The 24,589-nt window shown below is 48.1% G+C and overlaps 2 protein-coding genes across 2 annotated transcripts in view; both read right to left on the bottom strand.

Annotated features, from left to right (window-relative positions):
• GPD1L (glycerol-3-phosphate dehydrogenase 1-like) overlaps positions 1-24,589 on the bottom strand; it is a 25,548-nt gene that overhangs the window by 685 nt on the left and 274 nt on the right. Inside the window, exons 2-7 of the mRNA XM_006890623.1 lie at positions 15,443-15,620; positions 10,784-10,924; positions 8,580-8,718; positions 5,074-5,186; positions 1,038-1,271; positions 485-591 (exon numbers count right to left, since the gene is read on the bottom strand). Of these exons, the coding sequence (XP_006890685.1) occupies positions 485-591; positions 1,038-1,271; positions 5,074-5,186; positions 8,580-8,718; positions 10,784-10,924; positions 15,443-15,620 (912 nt within the window). The remainder of the gene's footprint in view (positions 1-484; positions 592-1,037; positions 1,272-5,073; positions 5,187-8,579; positions 8,719-10,783; positions 10,925-15,442; positions 15,621-24,589) is intronic.
• On the bottom strand, positions 13,731-14,093 carry LOC102870972 (histone H4-like). The gene is made up of 2 exons (XM_006890642.1): positions 14,084-14,093; positions 13,731-13,978 (listed from the first exon to the last, which is right to left on the bottom strand). Exons 1-2 carry the CDS (start codon positions 14,091-14,093, stop codon positions 13,731-13,733), a joined length of 258 nt encoding a protein of 85 aa, XP_006890704.1.

Below are 24,589 nucleotides of genomic sequence, written 5' to 3' on the forward strand. Positions count from 1 at the left end.
CCATCCACCCACCTACCTACCCATCCACCCACCTACCTACCCATCCACCCACCTACCTACCCATCCACCCACCTACCTACCCATCCACCCACCTATGTGAACAAGGCTGCTCACCTAACATAACAGTGGTCACCCCTTGATGGCAGAATCTGGGGTAACCTGTCCTTTTTTGCTGAATTGTCAAGTGTTTCTTAAAGAGTATATATATATATTTATATTTCTAAAGCCAAAGTCTTCATTTTAAAATGGGATTGCATTTGCTAACAAACTGAGCTCTTCTCGCTTTAGCTGAGCCTCATCGGGGTTTTGTGAAAATGCTTGTTTAGTGGGGGGTTTCCTGATGTGCATGTTCACACCAGAGGCTGACCTGACCCGCCCACGTCATCTAAGCACTGTCAGGACAGCGTGTGCCGTGGGCACGCACTGGTACAGGAGAGAAGCAGGAGGGCGGGCATCTGGTCGCCGGGGTGATGGGGAGACTTACTTGTCAATCATGCCCTTCTGCTTGACGATGCGGTACACCTCAGCAGACGTCAGAGGTCCCTGGAGTTTCTGTCCGTTCAGCATCTCCTTCTCCAGTTCTTCAATGGTCTTAAAGACAAAGGTTAGAGGAGTAAGAAATGAAGGAATCTCCAGTAAAGACTGGGGAATCGCTCATTCCCAGAGGAGGATTTTAAGCCCCGGCTGCGGGCCGGAAAAACATGGAAGGTAAAGGACCAGAGGAGTCCAGAACTTGAGATGAAGACAGAACATGCCCCCAACCTCACACCCCATGTGTTACTGCAGTCGATCATGACGCAGGTCCTCCTGGACAATGCAGATCTGTCCCCGGTCACCATGGCTGGAATCTTTATGGGAACAGCTGCCTCTTTATTCAGAAAGGCCAATGGGTGTGAGCCTGGTCACAGGTCAGTGGTCTGGCACTTAACTCTCGCACCATGAGGCTCTTCTGCACCAGGCCCACCCCCCCCTTGACTGGTTCAAGGGCCGAGCGCACACCAACGCCGAGGCCCGAGTGGGAACAACATGAGGCCTACCTTGCCCGTCCTGGCGAACGCCTCTGCCACCCGGCGGTTCCGGCCCCCGTAGCATGTGGTGATGAGGTCGGCCACCCCGCAGCTCTCCAGGAAGGTGGCTGTGGACACCTGGTCCTTGCAGAAGATCTTGGCAAATGAGATCATCTCCATGAGGCCCAGGCGGATGACCGCAGCCTTGGTGTTGTCCCCACAGCGCAGACCATCGCAGAAGCCAGCACCCACGGCCACAATGTTCTGTGAACAGCAAAGTCGGGAAGGGGCGCTGTGTCAGTGGGCGGGAGGGACAAGGACCGACTGGACACGCTGCCTGTGCTCAAGGTAAGAACTCTAGCAGCAAGAACAGATCTTCTGTCTCCCTCCAACTCAACCAAAAAGGTCTAGAGGGTCCCCATCACTGGGTCCATCTAGCAGGGCCTGTACAGAGACCCCAACCTCCAAGGCCGAGCTTGCAGTCTCCTGTGTGGGCTCGGACCGCCTAATCTCTATTATTCAGGAACATAATAGAATCTCTTTCCATGGTCTAATCTACCCGCTATAACCTTTCACAACATTGAGGCCATACCTTTCAAAGGTGGATTCTGAACAGACTCACATTTGAGTTGTGAAAAAAGCAGAGTCTCTCTCACTCTCTCTCTCTCTCTCTCTCACACACACACACACACACACACACACACACACACACGAGAGGGCTGATAGATGCCATCTGAGTACATCTGAAAAAAGCAGAGACAGACACATACACGGGCCGACAGATGCCATCTGAGTACATCCGTTAAGTCCAGGTGCTTGGATCACTGAAAAGGGAGGAATCAGACAGCCGAGGCCTGGGGGCAGGGTGGGGGTGGGGGACAGAAGATGGGTGCACAGACATGAACTTGACTGGAGTAGGGGACAAGGACGATGTGGGGAGAATGGATGATGAGGCCTTGTGGGTATCGTAATAAATTATATGGAACTAAATATGCAGCTTGATTGCCCAAAGTAAACAGGTAAGGAGAAGGTTTACGCCCAGACAACCCCGGAGGGTAAACAGGGGTGAGAAGGGAGAGGGATCAACAGACATACAGGCCAGGTGAAGGGAAGGCCAGTCTACGAGGGGGTTTGATGAGACACTAATTAATTGCATTAATCAATTGTAATTAAGCCTATAAAAGAAAACATATGTGCATGGTTAAAAGAAAACAGATTTTTTAAAGGGGAGAAAACCAGGCAAGTTCCTTATTTGAACTTTTAGCCCCAGAGCTGAGAGAAAATAAGCTTCACTTGAATGTGAGAGCACTGTCAGGGAGCTCAGATGGGGTGCACGGCTCTGTGTGTGTGTGTGTGTGTGTGTGTGTGGGTTTGATAGCTCCGGGTGGGGTTCTGACTGCAGGTGATGGGGGCTCTAGTTGCCCATAAGTGGGGGGGGGTTCCCAACATCTCCTGGGGGGGTGTTCTGACTGCCTGTGATGGAGCCTCAGGTCCCTGGGAAGGGGTTAGTGCCCTCTCAGCACAACCCCCAGGCAGTCGGGTGGGTGGGGAGTGGACGGCATAATTTCAGGGAAGACTGGTGGGGAAGTCGCCCCCCAGCTGTCCTCACCTTATGGGAATCAAGGTCCACACACTCAATGTCCAAAGGAGAAGAGACCCTGAGCCAGTGCCTCCGAGCAGAGGTCCCTGGAGCAGGCTCAGCCGTGCATGCTACCGTCCTCCGCGGTGCATTTCAATGTGCTTTCAACCACTCGGGAGGTAAAACGGTCACCATTTTCAAGAGACATCCTTGAGCCCTCCTCTGCTCCATGGACTATGGGGGTTTGGAGGCGATCGCCCACCTCCACTGGGCAAGTCTGAATCAGGGCAGGTTAGACGGTTCAAGTCCTTGTTCATCCTACCTTCCCACCTAGAATGGTAAACTGGACAGCTAGGCCCCGCCAACTAACACGACAGACATGACACCTCACTGCTGTCACTTGGAAAGGGCACGTCGCTGAGTGAGACTGTGACTCACTCACGTGAGAGGAGGCTGCAGAGCCGCTGGTGGACCCGAACTGCCTGCCCTTGGGTTGGAAGCACAGCTACCTATCCACCAGGCCACCAAAGACAAACACTCCCCACCTACGAAGTGCTGCCCATAGAAACCCGCTCAGCACGCACTACTGTCTTTAAGCCCGACAACACGTCCGACCCCTCCAAAGCCAGGGATCTCCTGGGCCCCTTGATGGAGGTGTGAAGCCACTTCCAGAAGAGGCTTCCTCTGTGCTCACTCAGGTACTTTGGGCAACAAACTGTTGGCACAAGGCACCAGGTGGTCAGGCCTGACCACCTGGTGCCTTGTGCCAAGTGGAAAGTCTGCCCAGAGTTGGGGTCAATGAAGCTACCAGGGAAGGAGGGGTGCACAGAGCCCTGACATGGGCAGCCTGGGGGCTGGGGTCAGTCCAAGGATCCCTGCACACGTTCTGCAATGATGCAAACATTTCCCTCCTGTACTAGCCACGCAGGGGTGGCCAGCCTTCCAAATGTGCCCTCCATAATCTCAAGTGCATCTGTTTTTACTTTAACTTAAACGTAAACATAAGTAACCACACAAGGCCACCGTGCAAGGCCACGGTCTCGCTTACAGGACGGTGCTGTCAGGTGGAGGGGTGGCCCTGGTGAGGGAGCAGGGACAGGGAGAGAACAGGACAAAGATCAACCTCACAGCGCAGCGTCACCGCCAAAGCCAGGGGCAAACCGAGCTAAACAGCCAGTCATGAACCCAACACTGGGAGTGCTGGTGGCCTCGTGGGTACAGAGCTGCTCTGCCAACATAAAGTCAGGAGGTTCAAATCCAGCAGCTGCTCCATGAGAGAAAGATGGGCAGTCTCCTCCTGTGCGATTTACAGCCTCTGAAAACCTGCTGGAGGCTCAGCTCCACCCAGTGATACATAACAACAAGTCTTGGTAGAAGGGGACTGCCAATCCTGATCAGAGCTGGAGGTGGATTCGAACTGCTGAGCTTTCCCTGGGCAGTACAACAGTAACACACACCAGCAGAGCTCCTTTGTCTGATGGTAACAGGCACGGAAGACCCTGCAGGCTTCCTCCCCGTAGAAAGGAAAGGTCACTCTGTGTTCAAACACACGGCCAAGCAGGAGTTCCTGTCAGCAGCAGCTTTTTCAGTCTTCTGTCCAGAATCTTTCCTCTCACCCAGCAATCCAGCATCTCACAGACCTCCACGTACCACCAAAAATGCCCTGTCACTTAAAACGAACCTTGGAGCAGCACGGAACGGTGCTGAGCAATTAGGCGTCCATGCTGGGCCCTGCTGATGAGCGGGCATTAGCTTAATGAAGCACCATTAAAATCACATAAAAAGCTCAACTGACAAAAATAAACAAAAGAGCCATGGCCAGCGTTCTGCATGTGTAACAGGGCCGGCACGCAACGTGAAGAATGTCCCACACAAACCTTTTGGAATAGGGACGTTGCTGGCCCGAAGCCCGTGTCTCTAACTGGCTTTCATTTTTAAAATTCCATAGAATAGGGACAAGGGACCACATATATACACACTCAATTTGAGAAAGTGGTTTTAAACTCTCTCTCTCTCTCTCTCACACACACACACACACACACACACAGTACTGCTGGGTCAGAAATGACTCATAGCTGACCCTCCAGTGGGTTTTCAGAGGCAGTAAATCACATCTGGGGGAGCCGATCTGGGGGAGACAAGCCCCTTCCCCTGCTCCAGACAACAGGAAAAATACAGGGTTGAGTGAACAGCATCGTCTCCTCTTGGGGGAAAACCCTGCCAACAAGGTATGTTCAATGTTTCCCAACTATTTATGTTGTCAGTGTCGCAGAGAAAAAAGCCACCATGATTCCCCCCTGATCGGCAAATAAAAGCAAACTCAAGCCATCCAGGAAGGGCTTTGCAAAATAGGGCTTGCTGCACAAAGTGCCACACAGGCCCTGGATTCCCGATTCTTCCCTGAAATAAACGCGCAGAACACAGAGCCCATTCTCCGGCCTCGGACCCCACTGCGCTATCAGGTAACTTCTCCCCGGCTGCCGTTACCTTCAGAGCGCCACAGAGCTCAACAGTGTCGGCGTCATTGACCACTGTGATCCGGAAGTTGGGAGTCTGCAGGAGCTCTTTGAAGAGAAGGCCATTCGCCAGCACTTTGCTGCCTGTTTGAAGGTTGAAGGAAACAAAAATTAGCAACAGTCTCTAATCTTAACTTTCACACCCACTTCATTCTGTTTAATGAGCTGCTGACTGAACAGCAAATAACAGTGACAAGTGGTGTCGTGGTTAACTCTGGATGCTCAGAAAAAAGCTGCAGGTTCAAATCCAACAAGAGCGTGCCGACACTCTGCTCCTGTAGGGATTTATCTCCATGGAAACATGGAGGACTGTTCTGTCCTGTTGTTCAGAGTCACCAGAGGCTCAGTGACAGTGGGTTAACGTAGGCTGAAGCAACCACTTGTAAACTGTTCATTATATGAAATTTAAAAAAACAAAAAATTAACAGGCACAAATAAAACATGCCAATTCTATAAAAAATGATAATTAACAAAGTGACATGATGTTTCAATGTATAGGACCACTTTTCTGAAAATCAGCTAAGTTATGAATGATTGGATGACTTACTTCTCCCAAATTTTATGGCATGAAAAATTTTCAATGATATCCTTTCCCCCATCATTTTTAATGGCTGCATAATATTCTGTGCATATGTGGATTATATTTCTCATAATTTTCTAATTACTTGGTATCAAGGACTGTATCATGTTTCCTGCTAGCCTAAACTGACAGCTTTGAGAGAGAGACAAAGACAATGACAGTGACAAAGTGACAGAGACAGGGGAGGGGGAAGACCAAGTGAGCGTGCACCTTTTTTTGTATGTCCCCTGAGGCTGGGACAGGACCTGGGATGTGAGATGTGCAAGTTTCTACATACTCATTAGTTTCTCAGTTTTCGTTTTTACACTTTAGAGAACTTTGGCTGAGCCATATCTAAAGGCCACAGTCTCAGGGCTCCCCCGATCTAAAACAGCTTTTACAAAACAGACTTTTAAAACTATACAGTTTAAAACTCGACAGTTTACATGGAAATGCAAGTTAAAATAACAAAAATCAGCTAATCATTAAGCACTTAGGTCAGATTATGGATTAAATGATACAGCTTTCCAATGGAATTTGATACACTATAAAAAACTATAAAAATTCAAGAATAGGTTTATGGGTAAATATTAAGTAGTAAAAAGCTATAATCTAAAATGGTTAGAATACTTTGTTGAGGCGAGCTCCGGTGGCCTAGTGTCAAGAAGCTGCACTGCAATCGCAGAGGTGAGTGGTTCAAACCCACCAGATGCTCTGCTGGAGAAGGAGGGACAATCTCCTCCTGTACCAGTCAGATCCGATTTGATGGTACACATACACAAAATAAAATAAAATAAAATAAAAAAACTTCGAGTGAAAATAACCCTAACCCTAACAGTATCAGTCACAGAAACAAAAAATACTATCGTTTTTCATGTATATTTATGTGGAAAATTAAAATACCAAAAAAAACATCAAAAACAAAACAAAAAATCCCAAAACCCAACAGAAACCCAAACTGTCTGTGGGAAGAAAGGAAAGTCCTTTGATGCCAAGGTGAGACACACGAGTGAGGGGCACTCTCGCCACCAGAGGGCGCGTCGGTCCAGTGACTCTGAGCTCTGGTACCTGAGCCAGGATACCAGGCCATCTTTTGATTCTTCCCTCTCAGAAGACTAGGACCCCAGGGGAGCTGTGCTGCCAACCCAGAGGCTGTGCCTCCTCTCCGGTGGTTCCAATCCACCTGCATCTCTGAGGGAGCAATTTACATCCTTAAAAAACCTACTGGAGGGTCTGCTATGTGTTCATTCTGACTGCATGTCACATCACCACCACCTATGCCACAGATCCGGGCTCATAAATTTGCCCCATAAATTCTTTGTAGTTTTAGGCTTTCTGCCAAGGCCCTTGACTCATCTTTGAGTTCATTTTTACGTATGATGCACGATATCCATCTCGGTTCCCCCTTTTTTCTTTTTTCTTTTTTTTTGTAAATAGATACCTCCTTTTGTCAGAACCTTTTGTTAAAGAGCCTGGCTCTGTCTCTTCCCCCAGTTAATGCATTTTGCCTCTTTGTCAAAGATAGCTGTCCATGGGTTTACCTCGGGGCTTTCTATTCTATTCCATCGGTCGGTCCCTGCCTGTCTCCAGACAGCACCTATTATAAAAACATCCCTGCAGGAAGAAGGACTACATGCTCTTAGGGAGTCCATGGGGAGGCGAGACACACCTCTTCCTGGGATTTGTGGAAGAAATAGTGAGCACTGGTTACTAGCAAAGCTGTCTTACCTATCGCGACCTTCAGCAACAAGTGGTCAAATTAGGTTCCCTGTCAAGCCTGTGTCACATGAAATGCCACCTCATGTGGCCAAGAATGCTAACAGGGCGTTCTAAAGCACGCGCTGATTAACTACTAAAGCTAACTGGCCCAGAAGCCCATACACCTCCCTCTCCTCCCCCTCCTCTCTCCCCCCTCAGTCCCCCTCCTCTCTCTCTCTCTCTCACACACACACGCAGAGAAAGAAGTACAGAGAGACAGAGTGAAATACACACTGATGCAGACCATGAAGTGGGGAGCTCCGAAGACCCACAGAGAAGCCTTGGGAAAGAAGAAATAAAAAGATGTGGCATGCATACATTTGTAACAAAGACAGGTGGAAACAGAGTTAAAGCCAGGTTTAACAAATAAAATAAAAAATCCTAGTTAAAAGTCTACACATCAATGTTAAATAAATAGTGGAGATGAAGCCACCAGCTTGGAGCATGATTGGTTAGTCATTTCCACCCAACCAGATGGGAGAGAATGGACAGGTTGGCAGCAGAGCACTGAGTTGTAACTAGCTAATAATCTTTTATATAAAAGGATACAAAACAATCTCTGGTGGCATAATATATAGTATGCTACACTAACTAAAATGTTGGTGGTTCGAAGCCATCAACTGCTCCTCTGGAGATGGGCGGTCTGCTCTCATCGATGTCTACCGCCTTGGAGAGGAGGGCGGCTGAGCCCAACATGATAGACTTGGTTTTGGATTTTCATTAAGTACAAGGTGTTATCTGCTCCTTGGAGACAAGGGTTTTGAAGCTCCATCTCACATACTTTAGGACATGTTTCCAGGACAGACCAGTCCTTGGATAAGGACATGATATTTGGAACGGTGGAGAGATCCTGGATGAGGTGAATTAAGTGACTGGGTAAACGGGGGTGGGTGTGTTGGCAACAATGATAGAGCAGGGTTCGGAGCTGTTGTACATAGGGTCACTAGGAGCCATAAGCCAATTGGAGCCACATAACAAGAACAATCTGTGTAATTAAAAATAAAGGCGAAGATGCCTGAGCCTACGGCCTGAGTAAGAACCAGCAGCTACATTTTCTTTGCTGTCCTCATGAATGCAAGGGTGCTCTCGCCACAGAAAACACCAGCAATAAAGAACACCCTTAGAGCACCCATGCCCGGTTCACAGCCCGGGGCGCTCACCGATGGTGGTCTCGCAGAACTTCTCGGCCGCCACCTCATTGGCGATGTTGGCTCCCATGAGGACGCTGATGTCAATGCCCATCTTCTCCCGAATGATGTCAGAGATGAGCTTCAGCCCTTCGGGGCCCTCGTCTATCCCCTGCACAGACATCGAGAAGTTAGCGGAAAACAAATCATCAAGAGGCTTGGGAGAACTCTGCTTTGTAAAAACATCAAAAGTCACATACCCAGCTGGATACACAACTTAAAAAGCACCTTTTCCAAAACAATGAGATATCATCTCACCGCAGTAATAGCAAAATTTAACAGAACAGCAAACATCAAATGCTGGCGAGGTTGTGGAGAAACTGTAACCCTTATTCGCTGTGGGTGGGAGTATAAAATGGTGCAACCACTATGGAAGACAGTATGGAGTTCTCAAAAAGTTGCAAATAGAAATACCATTTGCCTCAGCAATTCTACTACTGGGAATTTACCCTAAAGCAACCATAAGTGCCACCCAAGCAGATATATGCACACCCATGTTTATTGCTACTTTGTTCATGATAGCAAAGAGCTGGAAACAACCCAAGTGCTCATCAACAAAGGGATAGAGAAGCTCTGGGGGGAGGGACTGCATAACAATGAACTTTTACTTTTCAAGAAGAGGGAATGGGGGGGGGAAGAAAAACAGTGAATGATTGGAAACCCTAAGTTGCTGTAAATGTTCATTAAAATTAATTTTTTTTAAAAAGCACCTTTTCCAGGAGGGGGCAATCTCCTCCTGTACCAGTCAGATCTGATTTGCTGATACACATAAAATACAATAAAAATTTTTTTAAAAAGCACCTTTTCCTACAGGGTAAACAAACATATGGGTACCGTTTAAAGGATAATAAAATGAACTTCCGTGTACCAAGAGGCTAAGTCAACGCTGACCTGGTCACACTCCCCTGGTCACACACATTCATTCCCCTTCCCGAGTTCATCCTCCTCCTTCGCAACCAGGGTCAGCTACACCTAAATGCTGGACTTATTGCTCCCTTGCTTGTCATTTTAACCCATGTAACTGTCCCTACATAATATGTCACTGTGCTTGTACTGAACATTTATAGATAGAATTATACTGCTCATGGATGATGTGGGGGCTGGCTGCATGCAACATTCTACTTTTTGAGATTCCCCCTTAAGCTGTCCATTTATTCCTGTTCACAGCTGCGTAGTATTCCATGGATAAGCCATCTACATTTCATCTGTTCATTCAGGTTTTCTTTCCTGAGCATTCATCTGAACACTCTGGAACAGAATTTCTCAACCTTTTTCATGGCATAGACGTCACCCACCTCCCACCCTTAAAAGTCAGGACTTATGGACTTTTCAGATGCATAAAACAAAATACACACAATGACTCAGGAAGCCAATTAACTTGAAATTATCAAATTATTAAAAGACGATATAATGATAAAAGTGACAGACACAACTGCACCAGTGACTTAAGAAAATCACTGTGGATGTAGAACTTATCACAATTTCAAAGTAGCACTGAACACAAATGACACCAAGATACTGGATAATGTGCCAAGATGGTATGAAAAGATTGGTGATTTTATCTGTTGACAGAGTCAGTTCCAGCTAATAGTGGTCTGTGGACTAAATTCAATAACGAAATAAATGTTCCTTTTAGTTAGAGGTTAAGTGAATAATGATATATTTTTCCACATTTAAGTGCACAAATTTCCTAAATCCCACCTACAGACTTATATCATGGACTTCTGGTTAAAAGTCTCCATGTAAAGAAGACTTTGCTGGATCTTAAAGCGTGTGTGAGAAGGGTAATTTCTCAGCTGATGTAAACCGCGAGTGACCTCCAGTGAGTGGAGGCTAGGAACGCTTGACTGCGAGGCTGACCCTCTCACCACCGCAGCCGCTGACCTGCCTTGAGAAGAGGCTACCTCTGCCTTCAGCCTGACATGGACTGGCCTGGTGGGACATGTGCTTTAAATTACCTTGTAAGCATCTTTAAAATAAGCAAATAAGTAAATAAGTAAGCACACCATGTCTCCTGGAGGGTCACACAGTGATGAGAGAGAAGGAAATGAGGCTGCCCGGACCCTCTCCCGTCCCTGCGTCTGCACACACCTCACCTTGATGAGGGTGACTCCCAGCGCCTTCCAGGACACCCTCTCCATGATCCTCCCCCCTCCCCGTGTCTGCACACATCTCACCTTGATGAGGGTGATCCCCAGCGCGTTCTTGGGCACCTGCCCCGTGATCTCGTCGCAAATCCTGTGAATGAACTGGTGAGGAATAACAAACACCAGCAGGTCGGCATCCTTCACGGCCTCTTTGAGGTTTGGGACGGCAACCTGCAACCATGAAGAGGGGGAGATGGTTTATCCTTCTGCAACAGTAACAACAGCGACAGTAAATCCCAAACCCACTGTCACTGAGTCATTCCAACTCATGGTGACTTCACAGGACTGGGTGGAACTGTGCCCCACTCTTGGCTGCAATCTCTGGTGGCCTAGCGGGTAAGGAGTGGTGCTGCCAACCCAACGACATGCAGTTCAAATTCACCAGCTGCTTCGCGGGAGAAAGCTGGGCCATCTTCTGTGGAACATTCATAGCTTCTCAAACTCTCTGGAGGGTCAGCTGTGAGCTGGTTCTGGCACAACATTTTGTTTTTTGGTTTTGTTTTGTGGGTTTTTTAAATCTTTTTTTTTTTTTATTTTTATTTTTGTGTGAGTGTACCGTCAAATCAGATCTGACTGGTACAGGAGGAGATTGTCCCTCCTTTTCCCGGCAGAGCATCTGGTGGATTCGAACCATGAGCCACTGGGATTGTAGTTGCAGCTCCTTGCCACTAGGCCACCAGAGCTGCCCTGGTTTTTTAAATCTTAACAGAATCAAATCTTCAGGCTTTTCTTCTAAAGCCCATCCAGGTGGACTCAAAAGTCAGTCATCCACAAACTCTGTGGTGTCACTGGGAGACCAAATCTCACAATCAGCACATGACAATGATGACCACTCCTCAGAGGCCCACGATGCACACAGCACAGTGTGGACAGCCCACAAATGCCAGGCCGAGGGGGTCTGCAAACAGGAGATTCTCAGCCACCTAGTGCTGGAGTGATCTGTCCAAGGGACTTGCCCTCTCCCTGCCTCAGTTTCCTCACTTCTAAGAGCCAGTCTTACTGACACTGTCCAGGTGTCTCCTGCATCTCCCAGCCTCCCTGGCCCACTCTGCTCGTCCAGAGCTGTGTTCTATGGACCGTTTCCCAGGCTCCCTTGCAGTCTGCAGTCCAGCTGGCCTGAGCCAGTGGGGAGCACATCACAGCCTCAGAGTGGGGGGTGTGGGTACAGGTATGCATCAGCCTCCTAGGCCAGTCCTTCCTGTGCTCAGAGGCCCTGTCCTGGCCTCATCCCGGCGAGACCTCCTGACAGACAACTCCCTCTCACCTCTCAGGGCTGCACCTTCAGCAGTGCCCCTGCGATTTCAGCAGTGACGCAAGCGTGTGTTGGAGGAAGTTGTTCTGACTGAGAAATTTTATCTGTTTCCAACCTGAGTTGTACTATGTTAATTTCCCTAATAAACTCCTTAGTCCTGAGGAAAAAAAGCACCCTGCTGCTTGCTGTCCTCCACTTCTCAGGATCCTGAGAGTAATGGCTCCTCCGTTTCTCAGGATCAGAGCTCCCAATGCCGGGCTGGGTTTACAGCCACCAGGAGAGAGAGAGAGATACATTCTCCAGCCACCTGTGTAAGTGACCAAGTTCTGATGACAGGAAGTACAGATCTGACCAAAGGGAGTACAGACGGAAGGATTGCATGTGACTCTGGGCAACGTCCTTGAATATTTGTGGTGCGCTGTGCAGTTCCACCCCCCACCCCACCACCTTGCTGCCAGGACAAGAAGATTATGGACAAGAAGGCTGGAGCTCCGACAGCCCCCTTAGACCATGACGATGTCCCAGACTGAGGATGGCACACATAACAGGAAAGGGAGGCTCCTGCAAAACAGAAACCATGACATTCATGTTCTGCATCCTAGTGAAGTGAGTAGGTTGACAGTTCAAATCCACCAAACTCTTCCATGACAGAAAGATATGGCTGCTTGCTCTAGTAAAGAATTATGGTCTTGGTAATCAGATGGGGCAGGCCTGCTCTGTCCTGTGGGGCTGCCATGAGCAGTAGCCCTGAGGGTAAAACGAATCCATGAGTAATGGCAGGTGATCAGAGCAGGAGAAGGGTGTGGGCAGTTATTTATCGGCTTCCCTGGCCACTCCTGCCCAGGCCCACTGAGGTCCTGGTTTGGCTCCATCTGGGTTAAAATACCTGTTGGGTAACCGATCTGTTTGAATTGTGCACATGGTCCATTCAGAAAACATCATCTTCTCCAGCAACACTGACACTGGGACTCGTCAGAACACACACGATCACGAGATCTCTAACTTGACTTCCACCTTTTGAAAGAAATATTTTCCTAAGCCATTACTCCAGTACTTTCCTCTGAAACACAATCAGGATGCCACTTTGAAAAGGCTGACCTATTTCTCAGCTCTCTTGCCAAAATCATCCTGATGCCATGTGTGCACCTTACGCTGGGAAGTGCTGAGAAAGATGAGTCATCGTGGTACAGCCTGCTGCTCGCTGGTTAAGCAGGGCGAATAATGAAATCAAACCGACATCTGCACAGTGCGCCAAACCCGCACACTTCCAGGAGCGTGGTGCTCGGGTCCCAGTTAATAAAATAATAATAATAAGAGTAAATGATGATCAGACGCCAGGCGGGGCTCTCCTCACACTGAGTGGACCTGTTCCATATCCGCTGCTTTCTCAGACTTTCAGGATCCGAGGTTTGTGGCCAAGAAACAAAAGCAGAACTGTTCCAAAGGATTCAGATCAAAACTGGTAATGAAACCAGGTCCACCAACTCCAGGAGCAGATGCCAGAGAAGTAGCAGGGCTGGGTCTTGAAAGCATCACACACGCGATGACACACATGTTCACCAAGGTTTACTGGTATCGCACCTTGTCCAGGTGATGGCGTGGTGTCACACCAAGTTTAAAATTATGTCAGTCTGATCCTTACTGATGCAAAACTTGAGGGTTGTGTGCGCCCACATTAAGAGATTAATAAACGTGAGGTGTTTTTTGGTAGTTATGACTGATTACTCAACCTCCGAAGCCATAGAGGGTGCGTCCCTGGCGCTTGAGCGCGTAGACCACATCCATGGCGGTGACAGTCTTGCGCTTGGCGTGCTCGGTGTAGGTGACGGCGTCCCGGATCACGTTCTCCAGGAACACCTTCAGCACCCCGCGGGTCTCCTCGTAGATGAGGCCGGAGATGCGCTTGACGCCGCCACGCCGAGCCAGGCGGCGAATGGCGGGCTTGGTGATGCCCTGGATGTTATCTCGGAGCACTTCATCCCATCACTGCAGTTTCACGTCTTAACTCTCCCAAAATCCTGCTTCATGGTCTTTAAGACAACGGAAATAAAAATGCTTTCTACACTCGCAAGAAGCACCAGCAGGCATGCTGGGACAGGAGGGAAGGAGGGAAAGGAGAAATGTTGATGGGCTGAGAGGCACACCCGGGCCCGGCAGGGGTTCTGCTGTGCTTCCTCTCAGGACTTTCTGAGGGAGCTCTGGCGGCACTATCCAGGCGAGCGCTGGTGGCCCCAAGGCTGCGCCTCTCCAGGGGTCCCACTCTCCCGGGCGGCTTGTTGGGAAGAAGTGGGGGATCTCATCCCATAACTGACAGCCCAAGAAGAGAAAGTCAGCTCTGCAGTGGAACCTACTTGACGAACGACGACAATGACGATGGCGGGTCTTTCTGAGTCAATGGCAATAAGCAAACTGTAGTTGTTGCCGAGTACCGTCAAGTCAGAACTGACCCACAGCTGACCCTCCACGGGTTTTCAGAGTTAGTCAAAGATGGGAGGAGACTGGCCATCTTTCTCCCACAAAACCACTTACAGAACAGGACGAAGGCTCTATATGTTTCCCCCCCCAATCACATTAGAGAGTGAGAGCCTCATCAAAAAGCTCTCCACATCCATTTATCTTTTCACGCTTCCTCAGAGGGAGCTCCAACACCTTGCTTTGCACCCCCCCCCCCCACACACACACTGTGTACTCTGGGAGGCGTGGTGAGAGAACACATAACACACAACTCTTCACCCTTGAGTCAGCTGACCCTCCGGCGGGTTTTCAGAGTCTGAGCCACACAGGGGGACGGCCCATCTCCATCACCCACACTGTACAGGTGAGGCTCTTGTTAACAAAGGGGCTGAGCTTCCCACGTGATATCTAGGACCAGACAGCTCCAGTTCCCTGGTTTATACACGGCAGTGACAGAAGGCCACAACAGAGACAAATGCTGCAGCAAGACTTTCTCATTGGCCAAAAGACAGTAGCAGACATGAATTCCTTCTCTGCAGGTGACTGGAAGGAGGCCAGGTAATAACCTAGATTTCTTTTTCCCCTCCCAGGTTTAATAAGTTTTTAAACATTTTAAACTGTTGGCTCTATAATTTCCCATTTTCTCCTATCTCCCTATGTAATTTAGGCCTTGACCCCGATTTTAATGATAGACCCATGCTTCGCCTGTCGCGCCTGTCGCAGCAAGATGATCGAGGGCGCGTGCATTTAGAAGGCAAATCAGGGGCCTTGAGGCATGCGAGCAGCCGGAGGCAAACTTGTTCATTCTAGCTGCAACGTGACCAGCACCCTGAATGCCAAGTTCATTTCCAGAGCCAGGAGGACTAAAGCGGGCCAGGCCCACAAACAACCTGACAGTGGAGAATAGCAAAGGAAAGAGACAGTGGCCATTCCACCTCTCCGCGTCCCCCAGGTGCCGTGCCACCCCTCCCCCCGAGACTCACCACATTCTCAGGCAGCTTATGTCCTGGGAGGTACTTCACGTTCTCGTGGTCACTGTTTATGATGTCTGTCAGTTTTCTCCCGTTAACCATTTCCTCAAAGACCCACATCTTGACCGTGGAGGCAAACTTCTGAAAGTTCTTGACATTATTGCCAATTATTTTGGCAACAGCTGAACCCCTACAAAAAGAATCACAGGAAAGAAAAAAAAATATTACACGCCTTTGGCCAGAAGAGAGTCAGCGTTACGGTACCAGGCAGAAGACTGCAGATTCAGAGCCAAGCACTAAGGTGACCCAAGTTGCCATGCCCTTCAGTCTGGCTGTTTTGAGTTCTTTTACCCGGGATTACCACCCTCAGGATCAAGAAAACTTCCAAACTTGGGAAGATAAAAAAGCACCACTTTTTTAAACCAATGGGACAGTGGTAGTTCTGTGGTAAAATCCTCACCTCCCGGGTATATTATCAGGAGGTCAGTCTTTGGACATCACGGTGGGAAAGGAGGAGGTCAGAGAAAGAGATAAACACCCTCACCAAGATGGAACGACACAGTGACTCACAACGCACTTGACCATGGTATGGTTGGTGTGGGACAGGGCAAGGGTCAGACCCATTGTTCACAGGGTCAAATGTGGTCAACTTGACACAAACAGGAGACTGGGAAATGATTCCTGGTCAACGCACTTCACACAACCACACACAACCACAATCCACTGGTCAGTGGTGGTCTGCAAGCTGCTATGGTGTCAGGGACCTTCCAGACAGCAGACAGGAAAGGCTGGCAAGCTACTAAGAAGAGTTGGTGGATGAAAATGCTATGGATCAATGTGACCTGGTCCTACTGACCTTCGGTAGAATCAAGCTGGCCTTAATCATGAGGGGTGAGTTACAGAAGTGACGCGGGTCTCCACCCCAGTCTGCAGCAGCCCCTCTACCGCACACACCGCAGCTTCTCCCCTCAAGAGGTGAGCCTATTTCCCCAGCACTCGGATCTGGGCTCGGCCTGGGACTTGTTTTGTCCAAGGGATGGTGAAAGAAGCAACATTTAGCTCATTTCTTTCCTTCTTTTTTCTTGCCTTCCTGCCTTCCCTCCTTCCTTTCTTCCTTCCTTCCTCCCTCCCTTGTCTCTCTTAGATTAAAAAATATATATATATTATGAAACAATGAAAGAATTTGTCTTTTGCCTTTCTGGGAGGTGTACTGAGGGCGAGGGTTGGGAGGGGAGAAAAGTGCAACAATGAATGAATGGAAACCCAAAGTCTCTGTAAATTTTTACTGAAATTAATAAATTTAAATAAAATAAAAAATAATGTATTTAGCCAATCACCAATCTAGATATTACTTTGAAGTCAACTGACTTTCAAGACCTCCTTTAGGCAATGGTATTTTCTTTTTTTCTTCAGATTTTAATGAAAGTTTATATAGAACTTGGCATTTGTTCACGTTGCACATTTTCCTCCCTATCCGGCTCCCCCTTTTGCTTTTTTCTTAAGAAAAAAGTTCTTTCAGAGCCATCCCTTTGTGTGTGTGTGTGTGTGTGTGTGTGTGTGTGTACCATCAAATCAGATCTGACAGGTACAGGAGGAGATTGTCCCTCCCTCTCCAGCAGAACATCGAACTGTGTGCCTCTGGGACTGCAGTGCAGCTTCTTGCCACTAGGCCACCAGAGCTCCCTCAGAGCCCTTTGGAGCCCTGTCAGAGCAGATGAGTGAGCGCGGCCAGCCTGCTGAGGATGAGAGTCCGCGGGCAGGGGACAGAATGCCCACCTCCGTACACACTGGAGCCAGCCAGCATCAGCCAGGCTTCCCACCGCACACAGGCCAATCAGAGACACACGCTTGAGCCCAGCCAAGCCAGGGACCATCCTCCTGATCCTTAAACTCATAAGCAGTCACATCAAATCCCCCACTGAGTCAATTCCGATGTCTTGCGGCCTGATGAGTTACAGAGCAGAAATGTTCCATGGAGTTTTCTTGCCTGCAATTCGGTGGCCTGGTGGGTAAAGAGCTGTGCTACCAATCCAAAAGCTGGTGGTTAGAAGCTACCAGTTGGTCTACAGGAGGAATGTCCCTGTTCTATTTATAGCCTTGGAAAGCCCACTGGACGGGCAGCTATGTGTTGGTTCTACTTGGACAGCAGTATACAGCCTAGGGTAGGAGTCTCTGGGTAGATTTCAAGTATTAGGTGAAAGGCTCATGGTTCAAATTAACCCAGTTTCCTTATGCCTTGCAACTAGCTCCCCCAAAGGCCATAGTCTTGAAATGTTCTGTTCTGCACAAGAGATCACCATGATAGGCTGGCTGGAAGCGAGAGACGGCGCTGCCTGTGCTGCTCCCACAGTTCCCACAGGGTGGGGGGAACTGCTGTGAGGCTTGACCATGCAGGACCCCTTAACTCAGGAGGAGTGACATATTACAGATGTTCCATTCCCTTGTTTTCACAATGCTTAACTGTGTCACAGCAAATGTCAAAAAAAGAATTAACTATCCCTTTTAAAAAAATACGAGATCTTATCTATATTATCATTGATATTATGTATCTTTGTATATACATGTGGACATGAATTAGAGGCTTACAGGTAAAAATGAGGAATGACTTAATTAGATAATGATATTGAGTAATGTTGTGAGTTTCTGTTGTAATTTTAATGTTGCTTTTGCAATGTTTCTTTTTAAAAGTAAAAAAAAAAGGAGGGGGAGCTCTGGTGGCCTACTGGCAAGAAGCTGCACTGCAATTCCTGCAAATCCCAGCAGTGCATGGTTCGAATCCACCAGATGCTCTGCTGGAGAAGGAGGGACAATCTCCTCCTGTGCCAGTCAGATCCGATTTGATGGTACACACACACACACACACACACACACACACACACACACACACACAATAAAATTTTTTTTAAAAAAAGAGCTGGGGTTGACCCAACAGCGATTATCGCCGTCCCGTGCTGTCAAGCTGACTACAACTCACAGCGACCCTCTCAAGAACGATCATGACTGCTGCTTCTTTCAAGAAGCTGTGGTCCCATTTGAAACTGTGATCCCACAGGCAACAAAGTGTTTCTTCTCCATCTAGTCTCTTTCCTTCCTCTTTCATAAAAATACATGAAATCTGAATCAGCAATTGAAATTGCAAAATCAATTTGCCCTCTGCATATTCACAATAAAAAAATTTAATAGATAAAAGAAAAACTAAACATCACCCAGGAAGAAGCACTGCTAACAGTTTCTATAATTCTTTGCAGTTAAAGGACTTTTAAAGTATAATCAAATGTCAGGTATTTGATGCAAAATAAGAAATGAAGTCTTTAAAAATTGATTCAACTTGGTGAATGTTTATTTGATCTCTGGACAGGGAAGCTCTGCAAGCTTTAAATCAAAGGGGGAAAAAACCACAGTGGGGGAAAAAGTGAACAAGTTCATTTAAAGGGAGAGAGTGAGAGGGAACAAGCCTTGCAGTCAATCAAAACCCAGACTTCATAAGAAAATGATACAATGTTACATTTTCTAAAAGGAGGCATGCAACTGTATATACCACATAGACAGTTTAGAGAATACAAACAAAAAGTGCTGCAAGAAAACACAAAATATCTTCCCAGATTTCCACACAGAACTCTCTGGAGGTCTCCATCACCAATCACCAATGAGACATGTGACATCAAAAGGCAGCATATACCCAGGGGTAAGAAAAGACGGCTGATGGAAATGGGACAGTCTGGTGCACGAGGGGACCCTGACCCTGACCCTTCACTCAGATCCACTCTGACCCAGTCTACGGCAGGATCTCCCTCCAGCCTCCGTGTCTGTGGAGTGTGAGTGTACCCATGGCGCAAGGGTGGCACTGAGCCCCTTGAGCTGGTTCTGAGCCCTCTGTTACAAGAGCAAGAATCACTGAGCAGAGGGGGTAAAATGTGCAACAATGAATGAATGAAAATCTGACTTTTCTGTAAAGTTTTGTTAAAATGACAAAAAAAAAAAAGAATCGCACACCCAAAAACTTCAACAGGGTAAAAAGGGAAGCCACAGACTTTGGAAAGTGTTTGGTAATGACATGTCAGATAAGGGTCTTACAAAGGTGAATAATCCAATTGAAAAATGGGCACAGGATATGAATAGACACTTCACCAAAGAAGACACTCAGATGGCCAACAAGCACATGAAGAAATGTTCAAAATCCCTAGCTCTAAGAGAGATGCAAATCAAAACAACTATGAGATATCATCTCACCCCCGTCAGAATAACAAACAGAACAGCAAGCAACAAATGCTGACGAGGTTGTGGAGAAACTGGAACCCTTATTCACTGTTGGTGGGAATGTAAAATGGTGCAACCACTGTGGAAGGCGGTATGGCGCTTTCTCAAAAAGTTGCAAATAGAGATACCATTTGACCCAGCAATTCCACTACTGGGAATATATCCCAACGAGACCATAACTGCCACACAAGCAGATATATGCACACCCATGTTTATCGCAGCTCTGTTCACAATAGCAAGGAGTTGGAAACAACCCAGGTGCCCATCAACAAACGAATGGATAGAGAAGCTGTGGTATATTCACACAATGGAATACTAACTATGCCTCGAGACCCTCACCAGGCCTTAGCTGTTAACACACAGAAAGAATCTAAGATTTTTGTTGTTACCAAAACCAAACCCAAACCCACCATCAAGTTAGTTCTGTCTAAGTGACCCTCCATTGGGTTCCTAAGACTTTAAACCTTCATAAGAGAACACTGCCCACATTTCTCTTGGAGAGTGGCTGATGGATTTGAACCTCTGACCTAGTGGCCAAAAAGTCACACAGGTTAGGCAATCTTTCCCTGGCCTCCCCAGCAGAGGGCAGCACAGCAGGGCTCAGGGACAGGCCATCCCTCCAACTAGCTACTCATTAAACCCAAAAACTTACAGCCCTTGAGTTCATTCTGACCCATTATCAGGGTTATGGGAGGATCAACTGGTGGATCTGAACCTCTGACCTTGTACTAACAGTTTCCTATCTCCTGTTAGGAAAGGAGGTGTGCCAAAGGACACAGGAGGGCTGGGTCCACCTTTCTTTCCCTCCCAAGCCCTTCCTCCTCAAGCTCCCAGGCAAGTTATCTAAAGCCAATACCCTGATAACTGGACTAAACTAATGGCTGTTTACACAGGGGAGGCCTCCAAGGTGGGGACATGGCCACCTGTTACTTATGAGCTTGTGCCAACACTTTCAAAAAGCATCCTGGGGCATTTCAAAGTCTCAAATTGCTTCAGTAACTTTCATCTTGCTTAGGTGAGAGCCAGGCGTGGACAGGCTGGGTGGGGTCATTTCTTGGAGACTGTTTTTAAGCCAGCAGAAAGCTAAGGAGACAAGTTTACTTAAGGGGGGGAAAATCTGCCCCACCCTCAGGAAATAGGAAGCAGCAAATCTAGCATCAATGGTAATCCTAAAACAAGTTAATTTAGGGCCACTGATATAAACCATTTTATCGTGTCTAATTAAGATGTCCAACTTCTCAGATTATCTGCTTAGCATACAGAGTGAGTGAATGTTGAGAGGATCCATCTCTTCTGATTTTAAACCCAGCAGCTGCCCCTGCTTCTTTCTGTTGGACTGACTGCTGCTTCTTGATCTAGGCAGTTTCCGCACAAGCAGTCTCCCCCCAGCCCCGATGTCAGTCCTGTTTTACAACAGTGGCACTATGCAGTATTTGTCCTTTTGTGACTGAGATCTTTCACTCAGCTTAATGTCCTCCTGAGTCACCCATTTTGAATAATATTGCATGAGTTTTTTGTTTTTCAATGCAGCATAGTATTCCACTGTGTGAATATACCACAGCTTCTCTATCCATTCATTTGTTCATGGGTTGTTTCCAACTCCTTGCTACTGTGAACAAGATAAACAGGGGTGTGCACTGGGCATATTTTCAAGAGAAATCAGTCCTTGGAAAAAAACATCATCCTAGGAAAGGTAGAGGGTCAGCCAAGAGGGGAAGCCCCTCCACAAAACGGACCAGCACCGTGATGGTCACATGGACTCCAGCGGACAGGCGTGAGGCTGGTACAGGACAGGCGGAGCTCAGGCCTGATGTTTACAGAGTTGTTGTGAGTCAGCGTCACTGTCAACTGTGAGACAGCACCTAACAAGACATAAGGATGACACAGGGCCACGCAGGATTCCACGGAGCTCAGGTGGCCCACTGGGAAAGGGGCTGAGCTGCCTGAAGGAGACTGAAATCCACCAGCTCCTTCTGGGAACAAGGATGAACCATCTCCTCCCATGAGATTTACAGCCTCTGAAAACCCATTGAGCATCAGCTACAACTCAAGGGTGCCTTTACAGCACATAACACCACAACATATAATGTGTAATAGCTAAAAACTCATTCCATTTTGTATTCAAGAATCTACCTGTCAAGTCCTTTTCCATCTCAAACCTGTAAGTCAATTTTTTTTTTTAAACTTATTTTTGTGTGTGTACCATCAAATCAGATCTGACTGATACAGGAGGAGATTGTTCCTACTTCTTCAGCAGAGCATCTGGTGGATTTGAACCGTGCACCTCTTGGATTGCAGTGCAGCTTCTTGCCACTAGGCCACCAGAGCTCGCTGTAAATTTCTTAAGGATCACACTGCCTCTAGCTGTGTCAGGGAGCTCTGTGGCCTAGTGGTAAGCTGTGCCACAATCCCAAATGCATGTGGTTTGAATCCACCTCCAGTGTGATTCACCGCACAGGACAAACACTTCTCTGTTGGCCAGAACTGAAGACCTGTGGGTCCACTGGGGGGTTTCTCCACACAGTTTTTGGTGGCTAAATTCCTGACTCTCTTTGGGGAGGCTGTAACCCTCTAGGTCTGGAGTGGTGCTGCACATGGCACAGTGACAGAGAAGCCAAGGACTGTCCCAAACAGAACCTGTACTCAGAACCACCAGTCCCCTCAGCTGCTTGGCTCCTCTGTCCCTTGTCAGCTCCACTGCAATTCCCTGGACTGGAGTCAACTACAAGACAGCAAGTACATCCCAGAGAAGCCCTGGGACTCAGTGCTGGAACAGGGAGCTGGCCTTCACTGCTCCCTCTGCAGGCCGGGTCCAGCACAGCAGGGCTATGCTGCTTCCCATGAGCCTAACTTGGGTGCTCTGTTGCACTGGCTATTGGGGGTGGCTTAATAGCACGGCTAACCCTGAAGGCACACAGTTCAAATCCACCAGCTGCTTTGCAGGTGAAAGATGGGCAATCTCCTCCCACTCAGTTTACTGCCTCTGAAAATCGACTGGAAGGTAAGCTATGTGTTAGACAGCACAGAACAACATGTGTCTTGTTTGTTTCAACTTATAGAAAACCTATGTGGCAAGAACTCTACTTATTGTTTGTTGAGTCAAAACTGGCTCAGAACTGACCCTCTGGCAGGTTTTCTGAGGCTGTAAATCTCACAGAAGGGGACTGTCCATCTTTCTCTCAAGCAGCTGGTCGACTCACTAGGCCATCAGAGCTCCTAACGTTAAGGGCTGTTGTTGTGTACCACCAGCGGGAACCAGCCCACAGCTAGCCTTTCAATCACACGGGAGGAGACTGCCCATCTTCCTCCTGTGAAGTAACTGGCTCCAAGACTTGTGCCTGAGTGTCCACCAGCATAACTGCTCACCCGCAAGTCCCCAGCGCTCTCTAAGGGTAAAAGAGCACGTGCTCAGTGGATGCTTTTTTTTCCAGCTGCATGGCCAACAGGGCAGCTGACAATCAAGTGACCTTGGGATGGAGTCCGGCTGGAGTTCTAGAGTGAACAGGTACCTTCTCCAATTAACGTGACAGCATCAGGGAAAGAGGACCCAGAAAAAAGTGTATCTATAACACCCTACTATTTGCAATCTGGAGGATATGTAAATATTTGTTGGTCTCTGGATAAAATTCTTCCAGAAGGGGACTCACTCTCCAGGAAGTACCTAGCAAAAAAAATGTAGGTAGACTTTTTTAGGAAGTGGATGCCACTCCTGCTTCCAAAACAGCAACGTTAATTCAGAGAGGCACTGTTGGCCTGGGCAGGAGCTAAGGAGTTGTGCTGTCAACCCACAGGCACGCAGTTCAAATCCACCATTCTCCACCAGCAGAAAAACAGGCTATTTTCCCTGGTGAAACTTACTGCTTCTGAAAACCTGCTGGAAAGTCAGCTATGTGTCAGTTCTGTCTCAAACAGGAACGAGAGCGTTATTAACTCGAAAGGTTAAATCACCTAGTGACACCTCATAAGAAAGGCCTTGCAAGTGGATCCACTAAGGACTACGCTCAACCGCTAGTCCAACAAGTGGGGTCACCACAGGCCCAGAATCAACCTGGCAGCAACAAGTCTGGGCTTCTGAAGGATGTGAAGGTATTTCCCAACCAAATAGAATTATGGTTTTTTTTAAGATTCCAAACATAAGTTCCAGGAATTCAAAAGCTGCGTGAGGAGAAATGGAGTTACTCAAATTATCACCCTGAAGTAACAAGGAGGGGCAGGCGCAGGCCTGGAAGGCAAGGAACAGTGGAGAATCAGAGCGGTTTCCTCCAGAACTACATCAAGTGGGCCAGAGAAACAGCCGCAGAAGGACTAATCAGATGCACTAGACGGCCAGAATCACTCCACTATTCCCAGCCCCTTGGATGTAGGGAAATTAGTGCACAAAGGAAACAGGATTTTAAAAGCCGGAGGCTATATTCTCTCACCTCTCCCTGCGCACCTACCCCGCCTGTGTCCTAAAGGGAACCAAGAGGGCTGACATGTGCAAACTGCGTAGAGACATCAAGTGCTTCCTAGACGCTAAAGTCAAATAAAAGCGCCCCAGAGGACGGGGAGCTTCACCAGTCTCCGCCTGGGAGTCCTCAACGCCCCTGACTATGCGTACAGGGCCTGTTGGAACTTGAGTTTTCTTGTCCACTCAATGTTCCTAAGATACAAACAAGACTACAAACAAGACTTATCCAAAAAGGGGACGAGGAAGCCAACCCGGGAGGAAGCCAACCCGGGGGGCAGCGCCTGCCTCGCCAGGCGCCCAGGCAGCCACCGCCCTCCAGCCCCTCGGATTTCCCGAGTCCGAAAGGGCAGTAAGAAAACTGGAGCGCCCCACGAGCCCCCCACCCGAGCCCCGCGCTGTCTGGCGCACGATCCCCCGCGGGGCGCGCAGGTGGGCGCGGGGCGCGCGGCAGC

Source organism: Elephantulus edwardii, unplaced genomic scaffold, assembly GCF_000299155.1.
Source record: "Elephantulus edwardii isolate Elephantulus edwardi_28Jun2011 unplaced genomic scaffold, EleEdw1.0 scaffold00091, whole genome shotgun sequence".
NCBI classification, from domain to species: domain Eukaryota; kingdom Metazoa; phylum Chordata; class Mammalia; order Macroscelidea; family Macroscelididae; genus Elephantulus; species Elephantulus edwardii.